Here is a 23,907-nt window from a genome sequence, read left to right on the forward strand (position 1 = left end):
GTCAGGCACCTGTTAAAACAATGCACTACTGACAAAGAAAAAGGAATAGCTGTAGCTGTAGAAACTTCAGAAGAAAATAAAACCTTGCTTTGGTTAAAAGGCAGAGGAAGCATGCATGTTACTAGATAAACCCAGCTGCCAAATTACTTAAATAAGTCTGCTCAGAAACTGATAGAGAAAAACTGTATATTAAATTAACCCTTTTGTTTGTTTGTTTGTGTCTTTCGGCTTTTCCCGGTTAGGGGTCGCCACAATGGAACTCCGGTCCGCTAATGATTGGTAGTAGATTTTTACGTGCTGGCTTGCCGGGCCTAACGCACACCCTTCAACGAAGGAACGCCCACTCACGCATGTCGGCACACAGAAGACACTCTAACTGAGAATCGAACGGGCAATGTCTAACTGTGAGGCGACAACGCTACCGCAGCACCACCAATGAACCCATTTGTTAAGTTAGTGAAATCAATCACTACAGAGGCTGATAGGGAACAATTCTTAATACATAATATGTATCATAATGTCAAAATATTTTGGTCACTAAGGTAGTGATAGATGCCTATGTGGAGACAAAAGTTAAAACCCGTAGTAATAAGTTCACTGCCATATAAAAAGAAGAAAGGAAACCTGAACAGAGCACTATGTTTCTCTTTGTAAAGCTGAACATGAGAACTAGTTCAAAAGAGGATTTCCACCACCAGTTGCTTAGAAAAATAGTTAATACAGAAAGGGAAAAACTCACAGTAACACATTAACTTAGAGAAAAAAGGAACACGAACAGAGACCCGGGCTTCCCTATTTAAGTTTAAAAAAATAGTTTGGTCAAAAACAGGACAGCAGCAGGTACTTAGAGAAAGTGACACTAGTATGCATACTCCAAGAGACAACCTTGACACATACAAAGCATTTAAAAAAAAAAAAAAAACATAAAATATGATTGTTTTTTGCATGGGGAAGCACCCCACACCCCCTGCTAATTATATACTAACTCCAAGATCACACAAAATTAGGGAAAGGGACTATTCCCAGCCCCAAGAATTGTGTGATCTCATACACCTGTTAATCATCTGTTTAGCTGACCAAAATTGGATGACTAAAGAGATGTTGAACAGACACACTGTTGACAAAAAAAAGTGTGTGTGTGTGTGTGTGTGTGTGTGTGTGTGTGTGTGTGTGTGTGTGTGTGAGTGTGTGTGTGTGTGTGTGTGTGTGTGTGTGTGTGTGTGTGTGTGTGTGTGCACGCTGGTGTATGTCACAAAATGTTGAATGTACAGTAGACTGACAAGGTCACACAAGAGCCACAAATACTGAATACAAAAAAATTCTGACTGTGCATGTGGTAGACTACAGAATCATAGTGAGTGCAAGTGTATGTTGGGCTATATTATGTGTACGACAGGATATTTTTGGATGGCTTAACAAGCTGAGGAATAAATAGAATGTGAGTGGTTGTTTTGGATTTGAAATAATTGCTGGTGCATTTTCTTAATGTGCACCACCAGTGATTTTTTTTTTTTTTTTTGAGGGGGAGATTTTTCCCTTCCTTAAGTTTGTATGACCATACATAGGGCGGCCACGGCAAGAGGTTCTCCGGTTTGATCCTCGGCTGGGGTGCCTTCTGTGTGGAGTCTGCATGTCCTCCCTGTGGTCGTGTGGCTTTCCTCTGGGTGCTCCGGTTTCCTCCCACATCCCAAAGACATTCTGTAGGTGGATTGGACACTCTAAATTGGCCCTAGGCGGGAGTGCGTTTATGTGTGTGCCTTCCGTGGAAGGTTGGACACTGAGCTGGCTACTCGACACCATAAAACTCTACTGCCAATCATGAGCGGACAAGTAATCCGCTGTGGCGACCCCTAACTGGGAAAAGCCAAAAGAAGAATACAGTCAATGTGTATAAATTTGGGGGAGGGGGTGGCTTGATCCCACATGAAGAGTGCAAAAAAGGCACTTATTTATTTTTATAGTAGATTTATGTACTGATATAATGTAGGATTAAGTTTTTACTGTTAGCTTGTTGTAGTGTCAGGTAACACTGTCTTCAGGATTTGGTGATCAACATTTAGGATTTGTTGGACTCAGTATTTGATTTGTTTGATTTGTGTGTATATGTGTATATATATATATATATATATATATATATATATATATATATATATATATATGGATCTAGGACTATTGAACAAAAGTTCAATAGTCCGAATCCACAATACCCAAACGCACTTTAACGAAAGCGCTTTCACCAAAAAAGCGTTTTCATTAAAGTCCGTTCAAAAAAAAAATTAAAAAAATAAATCTTTTTTTAACCCCACACTCCCCCCCCCACTTTTATATTCTCACTCCGAGGTCGCACTACATTGGGGTTCATAGGTTCATAGATTAGTACTAGGCTAACTGCCCTTGTGGGCCATTTTCAGCCTAGCCAGTTACCCCATGTGAGAATCAAACTCTGTACCTTATATTTGTAAGGTAAACACCTTAACCATTATGCCAACCTCCCACCCCTTAACGGAATTCTCCCTTAACCGCACCGTAGTGCAACCGGCACAACCAGCATACATAACCGAAAGTGATGCTTCGGTGAACAGCATTTTCGGTTATGTATGTTCGGTGATTTCTGCTTCGGCAGAAAGTGCCGTCGGGGATCTGTACGGATCCCATACATCTATATATATATATATATATATATATATATATATATATATATATATATATATATATATACATACATATACACATATACATGCACACACAGACACACACAGACACACACACACACACACACACACACACACACACACACACACACACACACACACACACACACACACACACACACACACACACACACACACACACACAGAAGGGAACAGAGAGATATAAAATGTATGTCTATTAATAGTGTTTTATAAAGCATGTAACTGTCTACCTCAGTAGATACAAAAACAGTTTGTTTCTTAAAATTGAAGGATGCAGTATATGCAAGTATATTGTTATAATATATGTGTCATTATTGCCTTGCAGTTTGGTGCAGAGGTTTAAGATTATGAGCTACTAGTTCCACACCTTCCAGCAGTTTGGGTTTTGATTCCCTAGTCTTCATTTGCCTTTTCCATTGCTCCCTGAAAAGAGACTATGTGTCCAGTGGGTAGAGGATTATCAGCAGATCTTTGATTGTAACTTGATTATTATGTGTTTGAGATATGGATTCCAAGAAATTCACCTCAAGAGCAATCAGTTACAATCAGAGATCTGATCGTAATTCTTTGTAGTGCTTGGAGATTTATCTGTTCCATGTACTACTAGTTAATGAAAAAAAGCACGGTCATGCAGACAGCAGGAGACATTCTTACATATTCTCTGTGTAAGGGCCGCAGTTGGTTTCTAATTTTAGTGGCAGTAATATTGTAGACAGCATGCAGAAACAAAGTTGAAATGAAGCTGTTCTGCTATTTATTGGCTAACCCTGTAAGCTTTGAGTGCCTATTGCAGACATGATCTTAAGATCTTATCTACCTTGTTAAGATCGGGTCTTGCACTACTAGAGTAGTGCTGTGCCCAGGTGTCTTTTAACTGATATATAATATTGGAGCATAATCGTGGAGTTCCATGCATTGCATTAGTTTTAAGAGTATTGGTGCCTATAGCTTTTGCTTGAGACCTACATGTATGTCATGTGATCTGATTTCCTCTTACACTTTGCAGTCTAAGAAAAAAAACTGATGATACTGGTAGCAAATAGTCTTTATGTTTCTTTTTGTAATTTCTATTTTTGCATATAAATTGCTACAGCTAGGGCTGAGTTAAAATGTATAGTGTAAACAAATTAAAGAAAAAAAACAAACAAAAAAACCTTCTGTTTGTTTTAGGAAAGATATTCCAGTTGCAGCGGTGACTCATATGCAGCGGGAGCAAGCCAAACGTGTTGTCTATTCACTGTTATATGGTGCAGGTAAGTAACTGTTTTGTTAAAGTAAAAGGCCTACAGTATGTATTTCTTGTCTCTGATTGAAAAAAAAATAAGGTAATTGACTGCTAGTGGATATTAGTCAAATGTTCATTGTGTTTCACTGTTGCAGTCATCACTGTAGGGTTCTTCCTGCTGGCAGGCAGCCCTCGATCGGCCAGAGTCCCAAAGTCTGGGTCTGATGTCGGCTGAGGTCGCTCCTTCCCTGACGTCAGAGTGCCAGGGGTATAAAGGCCTCAGCCGATGCCATTTTCCTCAGTCTTTCTTGCCGTGCGGTGCCCGAAGCAAAGCAGTTCGCAAGTGTCGGTCGGCCGACTCCTTTTCACTTTTGGTGATTTATCTGAAGACTTTTTCTTCTTAAAGCTAAGTACCTTGTTGGGGAAACTTTTTTCTTGCTCCAGTCCAATGTCAGAAAAAGTTAATAATTGTATTTCTTGTGGGAAGCAAATACCTCATAAGGATTTTCATTCATACTGTATCCCTTGCCTAGGCCCTGACCACGACGTAGCTATTTGTAGGTTTTGTGCTAGATTTAACCAACGCACTATTAAGCGCAGGTACGATTTTGCCTTCTATTATTTTGGGAGAAGATTTAACTACAATATGTCTTCGGATTCTTATCCGGCCGGAGCTCATAAACGGCGTAAAGATAAAGACAGGCCTCCGAGGTTCAAAACGGATGACACTTCTCTACCAGAGCCAGTTGCCGGTTCGTCAGTCGTCAGTGAGGCGCTTTCGCAGCCCCTGTCGTCCGCCACTTTTGAACCGCTTGCCTATACCGACTCCCACGAGGAGCCGATGAGGCCTTCAGAATTTCAAGGGACCGGACCTTTGAATAATGCTCCCTCAGATGGGTCCGGAGCCGCTGTGCAGGCACCGGCTTCTGAGGGGGTTTTCAGGCCTACACAGCTTCATGTAAAGATGGCTTCAGTTTTACAGTCAAAGACAAAGACTAAGGCTCCAGCAAAGACAAAGAAACAAACACAGGCCTCTTCAGTTCAGGGCCCTAGGCCTCAGGGACAGATGCTTAAAATGGCCGAAGACCTGTTGACTATGATCAGGGGTTCCCATCCCCCTCCTGACAAAAGGCCTAGGCAAGAGCCAGATTATGAGTCATCAGATCAGATTTCAATTTCTTCTGCTTCTTCCTCTCAGCAGGATTATTCCTTCCCTCCTTATGAGGATTCTGATGCTGAAGAATCCCTTCCTTCAGCTTCTCCTCCTGAAGATTATTCTTTTGGGGAAACCTTGCATGACATGAGAGAGCATTTCCACTGGGAAGGGCAGGAATACTCTGAATCCAAGAGAAGGCTTAGAGATTTTCTTCTTCTCCCCCAGCATAGGTCCCTGGCTACCCCCCCTGTCTTGGACATTGTGGATGATGTTTTTACAGAATCTACCCTCTCTCCTGATTACTTTCCTCCTGCTCCTGTCAAACCGGATAGGTATTATAGGGTTCCAGATTCTCACAAATTCCTTTTTAAAAATCCTTCAGCTGATCCAGAAACTATTTCTCAGGGCCCTAAGGGTGTTAAAGCGGCCTCTGCTAAGAACTCTATTCCCTCTGACAGAGTGTCCAGAGCCTTGGAAAGATGGAGCAGAAAAGTTTATACTTCTGCTACTTTGCCTATTAGAGCTTTGAATTGTCAATTTCATATGTTGAAATATCAGCAATACCTTTTGTCTGTGTTGAAACAAAAGATGTCAGCTGTTTCTGGTTGTGCAGAAAATAAGGAGTTACAGGATTTATTGCATGCTATTGAGCAGGTGGGTAAACATTCCCTGCACTGTGGTTTTGATTCTTTGGAGGCTTCTTGCAGGGCTGCAGCAACTGGCACAGTCATTAGAAGGCATGCTTGGTTAAGGGAGCAAAGTTTGCCAGATCAGGTTAAGGCAAAACTGTTGGATGCCCCTCTACAGCACAATGTTTTGTTTGGGGCCAAAGCCGAGGAGGTATTAAAGAAAATGGAAGACAAGGCCAAATCTATTAAGACGGTTAAAGATTTTCTACAGGTGCAACCACCTAGATTTAGCAGGAACTGGCCAGCTAAGCCTTGGTCCTTTCCGACCTCGGACAGACCCCAGAGAGGCAGATAAAGGCATTCCAGAGGAAGAGGACAGGCACAGACCTCTTTCAGGCCCAGGCAGTGGAGTGCTCCCTCTCCCAAGGGTGGAGAAGATAGGTCACAACCTTACAGGAAACAGTCTTTATGACTCTCCCTTATTAGCTCAAGGGGCTCCTCTCCTGGAAGCGCCTTTGGGAGGAAATTTTTATCTTTTCCATCACAATTGGAGCTGCATAACCCAAGACCAAATGGGTTCTGGACATAGTTTTAAGGGGTTACAAGTTTCATTTCCATACCTTGCCAAAACCGAATGGATGGCCAGACCTGCCAAAGCATCAATGGGCAGAGGCTCAGAAGCAAGTTCAGTCCCTCATGGCTATGAGGGCCATAGTATTGGTACCAAACACAGAAATAGGGCAAGGTTTTTATTCAAGACTTTTCTTGGTTCCCAGGAAGGAAAACACTTGGAGACCAATCCTGGACCTTTCCATACTAAACACCTTTTTGGATATACCAAAATTCAAAATGCTCACTCTGCAGCAGCTGCTGCCTATGCTGAGCAAGAACGCTTGGATGGTAACTTTGGACTTGAAAGAAGCTTACCTGCATATTCCTATAAGGCAGGAATGCAGAGGGTATCTCAGATTCAAAGCGGGCTCGAAGCATTACCAGTTCTCTGCGCTGCCCTTTGGCTTATCTACTGCGCCCAGGGTCTTTACCAAGTGCCTGGCACCAGTAATGGCATTTTGCAGACAGAAGGGAATTCAAATATACCCTTATCTGGACGATTGTCTCATTCAAGCGGACAACAAGGAGACTTTTCTTCAGCATCTGGCTTTTGTGCAGCATCTTCTCAGGTGTCTAGGGTTTACAGTGAACCTAAAGAAATCAAACCTGGTACCCACTCAAGAAATTACTTTCCTGGGTGCTCTTTTGAACACTACAACCCAGATGGCTTACTTGACACCAGACAAAAAAGTGCAACTGGCTTCCTCTTTCAAAAACCTGGCTTCAAAGAGTCGGCTAACTGCAAGAAAAATTCTGCAGGCCTTGGGTTACATGGCATCCTGCATTCTGCTAATACCATATGCAAGACTGCATATGAGGAAAATACAGTGGTACCTCAAGAGTGTATGGTCTCAGCATTGCCACAGTTTGGAAACAGTGATCACAATTTTGCCCTGCCTCCAGCGGGAATTTCTTTGGTGGGCCGAGGCCTGTCTCCAGAACAAGGGAAAGCCTTTCTGTCCCACTCCAGCCAATCAAGTGATAACGACAGATGCTTCGGACTATGCATGGGGAGCCCACATGCAAGGGAAATGTCTTCAGGGTGCCTGGGCAGAGGAACAAATGCACCTGCACATAAATTTGAAGGAAATGCTAGCTGTACAGAATGCACTGACAGCTTTCAAGGATCTTATTCTACCGGGGCAATTACTGATAAAGACAGACAACACTACAGTGATGTGGTACATAAACAAGCAGAGAGGCTCCCACTCTTACCCCTTGTGCAGACTGGCCATGACTCTGTGGAACACAGCACTGGCCTACAAGGTAGATTTACAAGCTCAATTTCTGCCAGGAAAAGACAACTCTCTGGCAGACAGTCTAAGCAGAAACCTCTCAGACCCACACAAATGGATGTTGGATGTTCAGATATTCAGGATGATAACAGAGGCATGGGGGTGCCTGGACATAGATCTTTTTGCATCCCTCCAAAACCACCAACTTCAAATATTCTGCACGAGGACCTACCATGAACAGGCATGGAAAGTGGATGCCCTCTCATTCTGTTGGAAAAACCTCTCAGTGTATGCTTTTCCTCCATTGCCTCTTCTACCAAGGGTACTTCTGAAGATCAGGTTATTATTACTTATGAAGGGTACTTCTGTATCTACCTCCTTTATCTTATCACTGCTTCAAAAGCTAAAACCCACCACTCCTTCTGCTGACAAACTTCCTGCAGAATACTTGCAAATATCTGCTAAAACTATTGCCTATCCCATCTCTATACTAATAAATAGATCTATACAGGAAGGAATTTTCCCATCTATTTGGAAGATATCTTATATCATCCCACTACACAAAGGGGGTAAGTCCAACGACCTCACTAATTTCCGTCCTATAGCACTCTTATCACCTATAGCTAAAATTATGGAAAAATGTATTCACAAACAACTCCTTAACCACCTCCTACACAATAATCTACTTGCTAACTGCCAACATGGATTCAGACCTTCACATAGTACTACTACAGCCTTACTCTCCTTTACCAACTCCATTAATTGTAACCGTAACAACTACATCCTATCATCTTCAGTCTTCATAGACTTATCTAAAGCCTTCGACATGGTTAACCATAAACTTCTTCTGCATATTCTTAAATCACTCTCACTTGATCCTCCTTCCTTAACTTGGTTTACATCTTACCTAGAAAAACGTCAGCAAGCAGTTCTCTGGAAAAATACTTTATCTAGTCTCCTCCCCATCTCATTGGGAGTTCCTCAAGGCTCTATCCTAGGCCCCCTTTTATTTTCTATCTTTATAAATGACCTCCATCTAGCTATCCCAAACACTATCTGCATACAATATGCTGACGATTCTACTATTATCTGCTCTGCCAATACACAAACTGAACTACAGTCTATCACACAAAAGGCTTTTACTACTGTCGAGCAGTGGTTCACTGATCGCTGCCTACTGCTCAACCCTAAAAAAACCAAACTGCTATTATTCTCACCTTCCCATAGATCTACCCTCTTAACTTTACTCTTACTTCCATTGACAACACCATTATTTTCCCAGAAATGACTACCAAACTACTAGGAATAACCATTGACATCAACCTCAGCTTTGATACGCACATCAACAATACTATCAAATTAGTTAATAAGAAAATAGGTTCCCTTTACAGAATCAAAGCCTTCCTTTCACCAGACGCAAAGACAATCTTAGCCAGATCCCATCTAACCTCTTCTCTACTATATGCATCTGCTATATTCACTAACCTTTCCAAAACAATATCAATAAACTAGCACAATCTTACCATAATATTGCTCGATTTGCAACAGGAACCCCATTTAAAACTCACCACTGCCTAAACCTAAGAGAACTAGGTTGGCTTGAACTCCCTAACCAACTCCTATTTCAACAATTCCAAATAGCTCATACAATCCTATACCAACCAACTAAAACACCCATACTCACTAACCTCATTTCACCTTACAGTAACCTGAAGCATCTACGTTCTTCCAACAAGCTACTGATAAATATTACCAAACCTAAAAATTCGGCTGGAGATTGCCTCTTTTCCAACTCTGTTGGAAAAATGTGGAATAAATTACCCTCTGACATCACATCTTTGTGCTCTCTCTCACTTTTTAAAAATCAAATAAAAAATCATCTCAACAAACACTGGCTATGCTCCTGCACCAACCCAGGTTAACTCACTCCTTCCTCTCCTATCCTATCTATCCTTACAGTAACTTTATATGTATGCTTTCTGACAAAAAAAAAAAATTTTTGGTTTGCAATTTTTACATTAATGTTCCCTACTTACTGCTTTTTTTGTAAAATTGTATGTAACAATGTCTATGTTCTGTTTCCTATATGTTTTTTTATATCTGTAATCTACACTTGGAGCTTTTCTCCCCGGGCCTCTACTGAAAATGGACATATATCCAGCTAGACTAGCCCGGTCAACAAATGTAAAATAAAAATAAAATAAAATAAAAATAAATAAAAATAAATCAAACAGGACAAACCAAAAATTATTCTACTGGCTCCCAACTGGCCTCGACAATTCTGGTACTCAACCCTGATGAACTTGGCTCAGGGTCCGCCCTGGATTCTACCACAAATTCCACATCTACTGTCTCAACAAGATGGCCGGATCCTGCACAGCCATGTCAAAACTCTGAGTCTATCAGCCTGGCGGATCCAGGGGCTATAAACAATTCTACCCTTACCAAAGAGGTAATGGATGTAATTCTTGAAACTAGAAGGCCCAGCACCAGGAAATCTTATGTAGGAAAATGGAAAAGATTTTGCATCTGGAATCAGGCCCAGGGTTTTGATACTACAGTTCCAAACATTCCTCTGATTTTACAATACCTAACAGAGATGTTGCATAAGGGCCTATCTTTTTCATCTATCAAAATACATGCCTCGGCTATTTCTGCATATTACAATACGTTTCCCCAATTTTTTCTCATCCGTTAGTTAAACAATATCTCTGGGGAGCAAAGAATATAAGGCCCCCTAGAAGAGCTCCAGTTCCCACTTGGATCTCAACTATGTTTTGGAAAAGCTAAGTCTGCCTCCTTTTGAACCTGCGGCTACCACAGATTTAAAATTTTTATCATGGAAAACTACTCTTCTTTTAGCAATAACCTCTGCCAGAAGAGTTTCGGAATTACAAGCACTCATGGCTGTGGAACCCTTCATTATTTTTTATCAGGACAGGATTTCCCTGAGGACTAACCCCACTTTTATGCCTAAGGTGGTTTCTAAAGTAGCCTTGAATCAGACTACTCATTTACCTACTTTCTATCCTAATCCTCAAAATGAAGGAGAGAGAATTTCGCATTCTTTAGACATACACAGGCAGCTTCGCTTTTACTTGGACAGGACCAAGATTTTTAGGAAATCTGACCAATTGTTTGTAGCCTATGCTGCTACATCACAGGAAAAAGCAGTCACTAAACTAACTATTTCTAAGTGGATTGCCCACTGCATCAGGTTCTGTTACTCTCATCATGGCAAACCAGTTTCTATTAACATTAGGACACATTCTACCAGAGCTGCTGCTACTTCAGCAGCCTTCCTCAGTGGAGTTCCTACCAAGGAAATCTTAGAAGCTGCTACTTGGAGTTCTGTGCATACCTTTTCTAAGCACTACAACTTCCCTCTCTACTCTAAATCTAGGGCAGGCTTTGCCTCTGCAGTCCTGCAGGGCCTTGTTGCCGCCCCTTCTGTACCATCTCCAGCCACCCTTTCTTAGCTTTGGGATTCAACCCTACAGTGATGACTGCAACAGTGAAACACGATGAACATAGTACAGTTGTGTACTCTTACCATAAATGTAGATGTTCGAGTGTGTTCACTGTTGCAGTCTGGGTTACGCCCCCTCCTATCCCCTCTTTTGCTATTTCTATGAGTACTGTCTGTGTTTCCTTAGCATTACTCTTCCTCTGAGGTATATTTGCTGGTGATTTTTGGTTATGTGCTAGTTTGATGCATGCTTATTCTTCTGACTAAGCTATTGGCCTTTTGTTTTGGGGCACCTGACATCTGGGGCAAGAAAAATTGAGGAAAATGGCGTCGGCTGAGGCCTTTATACCCCTGGCGCTCTGACGTCAGTGAAGGAGCGACCTCAGCCGACGTCGGACCCAGACCTTGGGACTCTGGCCGATCGAGGGCTGCCTGCCAGCAGGAAGAACCCTACAGTGATGACTGCAACAGTGAACACACTCGACCATCTACATTTATGGTAAGAGTACAGACAGTCTTAAGAATAACTTTATCACTAATTTATATGGATTTGGGCTTCAGGACAAAAGCCCTAAAAAAGACAGAAATCTTACACTTACTACAGTTTAGGATTTTATTGGATGAACTTCATCATTTAATCCTAACTCATGAATATTAGGATCAGATGATATGAAACCCAAAAGAAACCAAATATTCAGGTACACTGCTTTTGATATCAGCATCACTTAGACTCATTGTCACTGGCCTGGGCTTCAGCAATCTAATCTGTTTAATTTTATTTTAAGCTGTGTATTTTTAATGCATAAGTAAAACAGTCCTTCTTGTGCATAACCTAGAAAAAAACATCAAGGGTATGTATATATATATATATATATATATATATATATATATATATATATGTGTGTGTGTGTATACATATATATATATATATATATATATATATATATATATATATATATATATATATATATATATATATATAGTGGATATAAAAAGTGTACACACCCCTGTTAAAATGCCAGGTTTTTGTGATATAAAAAAATGAGACCACAATAAATCATTTCAAAACTTTTCCCACCTTTAATGTGACCTATAACCTGTACAATTCATTTGAAGAACAAACAAATCTGTTAGGGGAAAAAATATAAAAAATAAAAAAACATACAATAATTTGGTTGCATAAGTGTGCAGACCCTTAAACTAATACTTTGCTGAAGCACCTGTTAATTTAATTACAACATTCAGTCTTCATGGGTAGGAGTCTATCAGCATGGCACATCTTGACTTAGCAGTATTTACCCACTCTTTCTTGCAAAAGCGCTCCAAATCTGTCAGATTGCGAGGACATCTCTTGTGCACAGCCCTCTTCAGGTCACCCCACAGATTTTCTATTGGGTTTAGGTCTGGGCTATGGCTCAGCCATTCCAAAACTTAAATTTTCTTCTGGTGAAGCCATTCTTTTGTTGATTTGCTTGTATGCTTAGGGTCATTGTCATGTTGAAAGGTGAAATTCCTCTTCATCTTCAGCTTTCTAGCGAATGCTGAAGGTTTTGGGCCAGAAGTGACTGGCATTTGGAACTGTTCATAATTCCCTCCACCTTAACTAAAGCCCCAGTTCCAGCTGAAGAAAAGCAACCCCAAAGCATGATACTGCCACCACCATGATTTACTGTGGAGATGGTTTTCTTTTGGTGATGCAAACTGTTGTTTTTGCACCAAACATACATTTTGGAATTGTGGCCAAAAAGTTCAACCTTGGTCTCATCAGACCATAAAAAGAAGTTATGTCTTACCATAACGTTCCATCTGTATTGTTGATCCTTGTCCACTCATTACGTATGGGTTACGGTTTCGATATCGGAACCGAGCCGGCTATATACCAAGCTCGCACCAGCGATAAACTCTCAAGCTAAGCAATCTCTTACCCATAATCCCCCTCTCCCTGTTACCTCAGATTGAGTTTGCAAGTCAGAAAAAGGTAGAGGCTATCTCTGGTCAAATGACCTAAAGAGAAGGATGGTGAGATCCACTAGAAGCCATAGGAGGGGGAAGGAGGGAGGGTGGTAATGAGTGGACAAGGATCAACAATACAGATGGAATGTTGTGGTAAGACATAACTTCTTTATATGATATTGTTAATCCTCGTCCACTTCCTTACATATGGGACAGAGTCCCCAACTACCTCTATTCCTGGGAGGATTTCATGGAAGGACATTCCTGAGCACCATAGAACCAAAAGATGCTCTTCCCCTGGAGGCCAAGTCCAACTTGTAATGATTGATAAAGGTATGAGGAGTGGCCCAAGTTGCAGCTGCACAGATGCCACGTAAAGAAGCTCTGGCATGGAAGGCAGCAGAAGTTGCCACTGCCCTTGTTGAATGAGCCTTGATGGTAGTTGGCAAAGAAGTATTGTGTACCAAATAAATACGGGTCACAGTGTCTTTTAACCATCTAGCCAATGTGACCTTAGCAACAGCACATCCTAATCTAGATCCAGAAAAAGCCAAGAATAACTGGTCTGCTTTATGAAAGATTTAGTCCTTTGCAAATAGAAACGGAGTTGTCTGTGTACATCTAGGGTATGTAAGCAGTACTCTCCCTCATTAGAATGATCAGGAAAAAACACTGGCAATTCAATGGTCTGATTAATAGACATTTCAGAAATTACTTTTGGCAAGAAGAAAGGGTTAGTTCTTAAGGATACCCTGTCTGGATGAAAAATCAAGTATGGACTCTTTGCACATAGGGCCTGAAGCTCAGAGATACGTCTGTCAGAAGTAATAGCGACCAAAAACAAGGTCTTCCATGACAGATATTTCAGGTCGCATGAAGCAGCTGGTTCAAAAGGGGGCAATGTCAGAGCTTGAAGAACTAAAGATAAATCCCAAGGTTGAATAGGTTCCCTGAAAGGGGGTTTCAGATGATTCACACCCTTTATGAAGGCTTTACATAACTTGTGAGACATGAGGGGGGAGTCTTGGACATTCTCGTGGAAATTAGAGATCGCAGCCAAATGTACTCTAATGGTAGATGCTGACAGTCCCGATTGAAATAGGGCGGTTAGATATTTGAGTACCATCAACACCGGTGCTGAAAAGGGATCAATTTCCTTATCTTTCAGCCAACAGGTAAATCTTTTCCATTTGCCTAGATAAGTCATTCTATTGGAGGGCTTATGAGATGCAATAAGAATGTCCCGTACTTGTGAGGGAAGATCATTTTGCCTGGCAATCAAAGGAATTGGAGGAGCCAAGCTGTGAGCTTCAGACTGTGCAGGTTGGGGTGAATCAGATTCTGCAGATGGGAGATCAACTCCGAGGTTGGACGAAGAATCCATGGTTGATCTAGCAGGTGAGGCCACAGAAAGGGGAACCAAATCTGACGAGGCCAATATGGAGCAATAAGGATCACTTTGCTCTTCAATCAACGGGCTTTCTTCAGAAACTGGGGAATGAGGGGAGTGGGTGGGAAGGCATAAAGAAGACCTGAGGGCCAATCATGAACTAGAGCATCACTGGGTGACTGTCCTGGAGGGGGAATCAGGGCAAAGTAGTTGTTGCATTTGAAGTTGGTCGGGGATGCAAAGAGGTCGCAGCACGGATGGCCCCAACGGTGGAAGATCTCCGCCATTATGAGAGGATTCAGGGACCACTCGTGAGGTTGAAGAATGCACCTGCTGAGTCTGTCTGCTATCATGTTGGAACTCCCAGGAATGTGCTTTACTAGTAGAAAGTGGTTGGTAGCCATCGCCCATTGCCATATCCTCATGGCCTCTCGACAGAGGGGGTAGGATTTGGTTCCGCCCTGTTTGTTGATGTACCAGACTACCGCCATGTTGCCTGATTGTATCGCAATTGTCCCTGACGGCAGCAAGGGATGGAATGCCTGCAACGCCAGAAGCACCGGTTTCAGCTCTAAAACATTTATATGCAGATGGGCCTCCACTTCGGACCAAGTGCCTTGGACTGTCTGACCCTGACATAGCTCTCCCCACCCCATCAGGGAGGTGTCCGTGGTCACTGAAGCTTTGGGCTGCTGAGGGGAGTAGGGGCGAGACCATTGTGACGGGTTGTGGTTCAACCACCACTTTAGATCTTGTTTGCATCTCTGAGTTATGTGAATCTTGGCTGAAAGGGGAAGCTGAAAAGGATACCATTGGGTGAGCAGTAGCCATTGTAGAAGCCTCATGTGAAACCTGGCTAAGGAGACAATGGTGATGCAAGCTGCCATGGAGCCCAACAGCTGCAGGATCGAGTGAACTGTGGACTTTTCCATTGAGAGAACTGGTAACAGTTGCTGTCTGATTCTTGATATTCTGTGTTCCGGTATAGACGCTCTGCAAGTTTTTGAGTCCAAAATGACCCCTATGAATTCTGTGGACTGAGAAGGGGTGAGATTGGATTTCTGCCAGTTTATTGTTATGCCCAACTTTTCGATAGTATTGAGAGAGTATGCCAGGGCTTCCTCCAATAGGTGTCTGGTGGGGGCGGAGAGGAGCCAGTCGTCTAGATATGGAAAAACCTGAAAACCTTGAAGTCGCAGGTGAGCTGTGAAAACTGCCATGCACTTTGTAAACACTCTGGGGGCTGTAGAGAGTCCAAAGGGAAGTACTCTGAACTGATAATGACTGGTTCCTGCACAGAAGCGCAGGAATCTTCTTGATGGTCTGTCCACCTTTATGTGGTAGTACGCATCCTGAAGATCTATCGAGCACATCCAATCGTCTTTTTCCAAGAGAGGAATGATAGACTGTATAGTGACCATCCGAAATTTTTGCACACTCACAAATTTGTTTAGCACACTGAGATCCAAAATTGGTCTCCAGTCCCCAGTTTTCTTTGGCACCAAAAATAGTCTCGAGTAGAATCCGGATCCTATCTGGTGTGTTGGGACTACTTGGATGACTCTTTTGTTTAGCAGCTTTGTAATCTCTAGAGCTGCTTCTTCCCTTTGAGTGGGTGGAACGTCGGGACATCTTGATGGAGGGACAGGACAAAGTTCGAAGGGGATCTTGTAACCTCTGGTTATTATCCTTTGTACCCAAGAATCGTTGGTAATGGTTAGCCAGGCAGAAGGGTACAAAGAGAAACGTCCTCCAACCACTTCCAGAGGAAAGGGGTTGGGCCACTCTTCAGGAGCGCTGGTAGGCTTGCCCGGAGAAGGAATCTCTGGAACCCTGATTACGTGGACCCCCTCTGCCCCGAAAGGGGCGTCTTCCTTGTGAGTTTCCCCCTCTGCCCCTAGGGGAAAAATCAGCCTGTGTGTCACGGAAAGGACCCTGAGATTTTCTGTACCTCATCTTCCCGCACTTTTGGTTTCTAGAGAAAGCATGTTGGGAGGAAGAATAACGGACACCCACAGCAGACAGGATCTTACCGTCCTGTTCACACCTGGCCAATGTAGTTTTGACTTTGGGTCCAAACAAGGAGGAGGACTCGACGGGAGCATTGAGAAAGAAAGCCTTGAAGGGTTCTGCGAAATTACACAAGCACATCCAGGCATGTCATCTCAAAACAATGCCTGAACTTGCTGCTCTAGCTGCTCGTTCTGATGCGTGGGACACCAAGCGCATGGAGGAGTTTGAAATCGATTCAATAGTGGCCAGCTGAGAGGCCACTTTGTCACGGACCTCATCAAACATGGCACTTGCCAAAGTTTCAGAGAGCTTAGATACTAGGTCTCTTTGAAGTCTGGTGAAGTGTGCCATATAATTCAGGGATCTGATAGCAAAGGTCGCTGATGCAAAGGTGCGCTTCCCTATCCTATCCAATGCCCTGGACTCTTTGTTGGGCGGATGGACAGTCTGGCTTTCCTCTTCTGCCAGGTCTTTCTTACTTGCGGCTGCCATCACCAGAGCATCTACAGGGAGACCTTTAGACCAATGAGGTTCAGAAGCAGGGGGGGACAAGATTTTGTCTGACCTCCGGGGAATGGCCTCAACAGTATCAGGGGTCTTCCATGCACGCTGCACAATGAGCCGGACCAGTTCGTCTGCAGGTGGGGTAACCCAGGAGGTAGGGGGCTGGGCGCGAAAAGCCTGCAGGAACACAGACTCCTCAGAAGTCGGGTTAGAGGACTGCCATTCACCTCTCTGTTTAAGGATTTCTAGGATATCACCAACAGATATGTCAGAAGGTGAACAAGGGGACCCTTCCCCATCATCAAAGTCTGTGTCTTCAGTGAGAGACTCCTCAGTGGAGTCCATATGCTTCCTCTTGCATGAGGATTTCCGATGAACGTCCTCAGAGGGAGACGCTGGGGAAGACAACACCAAGTAGGTATCCTGTGGGAGTATATCCTGAGACCTCTGCGCCCGGTGTCGACTAGAAGTGACCTGTGTACATAGTGGTCCAGAGGAGGATGGTGAGATAGTAAGCACAGTATCAGCGGTAGACGCCAAGGCCTTCTCCATGATTTGGAAGGCAGGTCCACTAGAAGAGGGGTGAGTGCCCAAGGGGGAAGTCACCTCTCCCCTAAGTGATCCAGCCTGCCGACTGGGAGTCCCAGGATGGCTGAGAAAAGTCAAATCCTGGGTTGTAGCAAAATGTTTCTGCCACGATGGCAACTGCGGCTCCTTAGAGAGATCCATAAAGGGAACCGTAGAGGGGGAAGACTGTGCTACGTCAATAGATTTCAAGGGAGAAGGATAAGTCTTGAGAGGTGGAATTCCTCTGGCCAAAAGCACTTGATCCACAAGTCGCAATACGTCATGTTGGGAGAGGCTTTTGGTAGATCTCACAGAAACAGTTGAGGGGGAAACAGGTCTATCTAGAGATGAGGGCAGGTTGGGGCCCATCTCAGTAGACTGCACAGAAAATAACGGTGCCATAAAGGACTGCACTACAGGTGTCTGCATCGAGGAAGTCATCGGTGCCTATGTAATGGTCTGCACTGATGAAAAGGTCAGTGCCGAAGTAGTTGTCGGTGCCGAGGTTGGAACCGATAAAATAGTAAACAAGGACTGAGCTATCGGTTCCGAAACAATGGTGGTCTGTGCCGACTGTGAGGTCGGTGCCGGTAAAGAAGTCTGAACTGAGGGGCCCCTCAGTTCCAATACAGCAAAGGATATCGGTGCCATAGACATAGGTGGTGCCGAGGACTTTTTTGGAGCCAAAGATATAGGCACCGAAGATGTGGGATCTGAGAGAGTCGGATCCGAAGCAGAAATCTTTGCTTTCTTTCTTGGTTGATGAGAGTCCCCAGCCGAGGACGAAGGAAGATATTTAGCCTTAGAAGCATCCTCAGACTTCTTTTTATGGGATCTTGGAGGGGTTGAGGCCTCCGACCCAGAAATAGCCTCTGAAAATGGAGGCTTTAGTAACCCTTTCAGCAAAAGTTTATTTTTCCTCTATATCAGTGTCCTGTTGGAAAAATTCTTGCAAATCCCACAGGGTGGGTCAACAGTTTAGTGAGGCGCACCTAAACAGAAAACACACAAAGAATGTGCATCTGAAGTAGGTAGTTTATCTCCACAATCATAATATCTTTTAAAACCAGTACTACCTTTATTATCTGTCATGTTAAAGGAAAGGCAAATACCAACAATAATACAAAAACACAAAATTACTCGAAAGAAAGAAAGGAAAGGCTATCTACCAACTATGGTAATCAACTGATACCTTACATTAGATAAAAAGGGTGAAAGTGACTAAAAAATTTTTAGAAAACTGAAAGAAAAGGGAGTCACTAAATGTGATAAGGTAAGAGAGATCAGAAAATCAACTTTTCTGAGAGAAAAAGTCCTTATTTTGAAATAAAAGGACAAAAAAAGGTTTCACTTAGCTCACGAGCAACAGCCTGACACGACCTGATGGCAACGCGGCAAATGAAATGTGAGGTAACAGGGAGATGGGGATTATGGGTAAGAGATTGCTTAGCTCGAGAGTTTATCGCTGGTGCGAGCTTGGTATATGGCCGGCTCGGTTCCGATATCGGAACCGTAACCCATACGTAAGGAAGTGGACAAGGATTAACAATATCAGATCACATTTTCCCACATTTTTGGGAGATTTGATGTATTGTTTTGCATGTTTTAGCTGGGCCTGGATGTTTTTATGTGTAAGAAAAAACTTCCATCTTACAACCCTACCCCATAGTCCAGACATATGGAGAGTGCGGGATATTGTTATCAGATGTAGTACATAACCAGTACTTGCCAGAAATTCCTGCAGCTCCTTCAGTGTTGCTGTAGGTCTCTTAGCAGGCTCCTTGACCAGTTTTCATCTTTGTCTTTTCATCAATTTTGGAGGGACATCCAGTTCTTTGCAATGTCACTGTTGTCCCATATTTTCTCCACTTTTGATGACTGCCTTCACTGTGTTCCATGATATATCCAATGCTGTGGAAAGTTTTTTGTACCCTTCTCCTGACTGATACCTTTCAACAATGAGATCCCTGATACTTTGTAAGCTCTTTGCAAACCATGGCTTTTGCTGTAGCAGGCAACTGAGTAAATGTCAGGAAAATCCTACTAGGAAGCTGAACTTTATTTGGGGTTAATCAGAGTCTCTTTAGTTGATGGCAGGTGTGTACTCAAGAAGACTGAATGCTGTAATTAAATCAAAAGGTGATTTAACAAAGTATGAGTTTAAGGGTGTGCACACTTATGCAACCAGATTATTGTAAGTTTTTTATTTTTTATATTTTTTCCCCTAACAGATTTATTTATTTTTCAATTGAATTGTACAGGTTATAGGTCACATTAAAGGTGGGAAAAGTTTTGAAATCATTTATTGTGGTCTCATTTTTTTATATCATGAAAACCTGGCATTTTAACAGGGGTGTGTCCAGTTTTTATATCCACTATAGATATATATATGTGTGTGTGTGTATGGATCTAGGGCTATTTACCGAATGCCCAAAACACTGAAACTAAAACTGCCGAGCACACTTTAGCAAAAGTGCTTTTCACCAAAAAAGCACTTTTGCTAAAGTGTGCAAAAAAAAAATTATAAATAAAATTTAAAAAAAAACAAAAACAAAGAACTCACGTTTATGCAGGGGGGAAGCCCCCCTGCACCCACCCTACTTTTATATTCTCACTCCGAGATCGCACTACAGTGGGAAAAAGGGAATATTCCCTTATCCCCACTGTGCTACGATCTCAGCAACATCCATTTCCCCATGTTATTCTCTTTTGTTTAGCACACATTCGTGAAAGTGTGCTCGGCTGTTTCACTTTTGGTGAAACAGTCATTCAGTAGACAGTACGGATCCCACATATATATTTATATATATATATATATATATATATATATATATATATATATATATGTGTGTGTGTGTGTGTGTGTGTGTGTGTGTGTGTATATATATATATATATATATATATATATATATATATATATATATATAGTTTTAACCACCAGTCAACCAGTGTTTTGGGGATGGAAAAAACTGAGTTAACATACAGTCAACACCCAGTTGACCAGGGATTACAGCAAAACCATAGATCCTGAGGTTGTGAGATAGAATAGTTAGTCACTGAGCCACATTGTTGCCCAAATGTGTAATGGCCACTGACTGCTCTAATGTTTTAACTGAACAGACTTATGGGATTTTCTTTAAGTTAAGGAAATAAATAAAAGGAAGCTGCATGTTAACTGAAATGTTTAGTTAGTTAAATATATGGGAACACAGTAATGTATTAGTTAATATTATCTACCACACATCTCTAGTAGGTCCTCTGAAAATTATCTAACAATACATGGGCACTATGCCCTCTAGTCTCTTTCTGTGTGAGTTTTTATATGATGTTCATCAGTCACTGCTGCAGTAACCTTAGTTATATGGGTTATATGCTGCCAAGGATATAATAGCTGAACATCTTCCAAAGCATTCAAGGCTCCTTCCATGCATCCAAATCATTAGTCAGCTTGATCTGAACTGACTAAAAAGTTAGGTTTGGGTGTCAAGCCTTTCAGAGCTTTCCTGCTGCTGAAGAGAGTACTCCTCTTGTCTGCTTTTGAAAATCAACAGTCAGCTAATGATAAAAAGTGCTAAGCAGATAAGTTCCCTTCGGGGAAGAAAACCTTCCACTATACTTTTTATGACAGCTATCTTATTTTTTCTAAAAAAAAACTTAATTATTTAAACTAGGAAAAGTGCTTTTAATGACATTCATGTGAATGTTAGCTACTTTTTACTTTTGTCATAAAACATTGTTAAAACTACCTTTTCTGTAGTAAAACTTGTGTTATTTTACTTCTGGGGGCTGGGATAAGTGTATAGAGTGATGTTTACTGTATTTTACCAGGGAAGAAGTCACTTTTTTACAACTTACTTGTTTCACAGACTTCTGCTGCCAGGTTTCCCAGAAATCAGGCATCATTTTTTTATTAACAGTGGAGCAACCTATTGGTTCTCTGGCCATTCCTTCTTCCAGCCACAAAAAGAAGAATTTGTTAAACAAGATTTACCAACCCAACAGACTACTAAAGTGCTTAAGCCACAGGTAGGTGACTCTGCAGTGGCAAGCACTGGTTCCTTAGACCATTCATCTTTTTCCCTGGCTCTTGCTTGTTTAGTTCCTACAGTGCTCATGGACACTTCCTCTGCAGCTGTTGGAGTGCCTTGTTGGACATGGGAGAGACACTCTTGTTGGCCCTGGGAGAAAGGGTAGAGAATGCCACTCCGACTGACCAGAAACCTATGCCCATTCCTATGGAGGTTTTTCCTAGCTAAAGTAGGCCTGCTTCTTCAGATATTCCTGTTAAAAAGAAACAAAAAAACGTATACATATTTCTTCTCAGTTACTCTAAACAAGAGTGATTTACTGGGCTTAGCTCAGGGTTTAATTCAGACTCTTGACTGTTCCAGTATGCCTGTTTCTAGGGAAGAAAAAGGGATTCTCCCTTTGCTGAAGAAATGCAAGATCTTGAACCTCAAAAGATTATGAAGGGACAGATTATGTTTTGTCTCCTCAGGTTTCTGATTAGGATTTTGGGGAGAGTGTGGCTACACACATCCACTTTGCAGGATTCGCTTTCTCTGAAACCATTTCCAGAATGAGTCATTTTTTTCAATGGGAAATCATGATGCTTTTCAGTCTCTATGAAAATATTATGATTTATTAAAACTGGAATTGCCAGAGCCAACCCCAATTCCTGATGTTCATTTAGCTCTGGAGGATGTATTTGACACAGCCTGTGACCTGTCTGACAGCCAGCCTGCTGCTCCCAAGAAAGCAGATAGACTATATAAAGTTCCTTAGTCATTTAAATTGACAAATAGACCTGCCACAGCAGCTATTTCTTTAGTAAACTCAGCTGCTGATAAGCATTTGGTTAATACTAATCCGTCTCTTTCTGACAAGGCTGTTGGTAGATATGGGGAAAATCTGTATTCACCTGCAACATTTGTTTTTAGAATTCTCAACTGTCAGTCTCATATGTTAAAGTTTATGCCTGCTTCTTTTGGGGATATGAGGAACACTTTGGCATCTGTTTCCTGTTCTGAAGACATATCTGCTTTGTGCAGTTTGGTTGCTTCTATACCTCAAGAGGCTACCTGTTGTTTGAAATGTGCATATGCTTCTGTGATACCACTTCTAAGGTTGCTGCCACTAGAATTATTATGAGAAGATTTCCTTGGTTGCATTCTCAAAATCTCCCAGAAGATGTAAAAAATGAAATTTTGAGTTCTCCCTTTTGCAAACACTTATTTTTGGACCTTTTACCACAGAGGTCCTTTAAAAATGTAATGAGAAAGATGAGATGATTCAAGGGAGCTTTCGGATTTTTCAGCCCTCCTTCTCTAGGTTTGACAAAGGATTTAATGTTCCCTCTACAAGTATCTTTAAAAAGCAAAATAAACAGACCGAGCAAGCTGCTGGTAAGCAAACATTTAGAAAGCAATGGTGGAAGGTTCTAAAAAGAAAGCAGAAATGCTCCAGAACAAAGCAAGGTCTAAGTGTAAATGACTGTGTGAAAGGCTCCCCCCCCCCCCACCTCTTCAGTGGCAGTCCTTTAATCCTTCTAGAACCACTACAGATGAACTTGGGTCTGGTTACAAACTATAGAGTTTATCGTTGACATCTGGTTCATAGGTTCATAGGTTGGTAATAGGCTATCAGCCCTAGGGCCTATACAAGCCTAGCCATAACAATTCCCTGGCTATTTCTTCCCACACTATTTACTTCCCTGGACCCCTGTCTAGCAGGGCGACTGACGTGATCCCCATGGTGAATTTTCTTTCTCCCATCCAATCGTCAAGGTTCCTTTTGAAGAGGGCCAAAGAGGCACTCTGCTTGACATGTATAAGCAATCTATTCCAGAGTCTGGGGAGTCTCTGGGTCAGGAACCTATCCCTCCAGCATGTTTTGTTTATTGTGATGACAAGGTTTAGATCCCTGGAGTGTATGGCTCTGAGGGATTGGGATTTTTTTAAGTGTAGGATGTCCAACAGCTCTGGCTTTGACATGGCCTTGTATGTTAAGCAGAGATCGCCTCTGAGTAGACGATATGCGACAGAGTACAGCTGGAGTTTTTTAAGGTGGTCAGCGTAGGGCATCTGCTTTAGGCCTGTGATTCTTTTAGTGAGGTATTTCTGCGGCCTTTCCAGTTGTTGCAGATGTCTTGAGAGGTACATACCAAATGGGACGTTGTATTCTATAATAGGTCTAATGAGGGATGAGTACAGTGGGACAATGACCTCCTTTTTTCTGGATGAAAAGCCTTTAGTGATAAGGTGTGCCACATAGAAGGATTTCCTGACGACTGTTGTGGCACTGTGGTTATCGAAGGTGAGACCACTGTCCACCTGTGTCCCTAAGTCTCTTATCACACTTTCGGTATTTAGTGTACTGCCACCTGTATGGTAATTCACGGGTACATGTTTTTTCCCAAAGGGGATAACTATACATTTCTTGGCATTGAACTTGAGCCCATG

At 42.2% G+C, this 23,907-nt stretch overlaps 1 protein-coding gene across 3 annotated transcripts in view; it reads left to right on the forward strand.

The window, feature by feature from the left end:
- LOC122794469 (DNA polymerase nu-like) overlaps positions 1-23,907 on the forward strand; it is a 1,147,210-nt gene that overhangs the window by 313,164 nt on the left and 810,139 nt on the right. For all 3 annotated transcript variants that reach the window (XM_044062886.1, XM_044062887.1, XM_044062889.1), the window contains one exon: positions 3,864-3,946. In XM_044062886.1, the coding sequence (XP_043918821.1) occupies positions 3,864-3,946 (83 nt within the window). The remainder of the gene's footprint in view (positions 1-3,863; positions 3,947-23,907) is intronic.

Source organism: Protopterus annectens, chromosome 2.part1, assembly GCF_019279795.1.
Source record: "Protopterus annectens isolate FY-2018-M chromosome 2.part1, PAN1.0, whole genome shotgun sequence".
Classification (NCBI taxonomy): Eukaryota; Metazoa; Chordata; order Ceratodontiformes; family Protopteridae; genus Protopterus; species Protopterus annectens.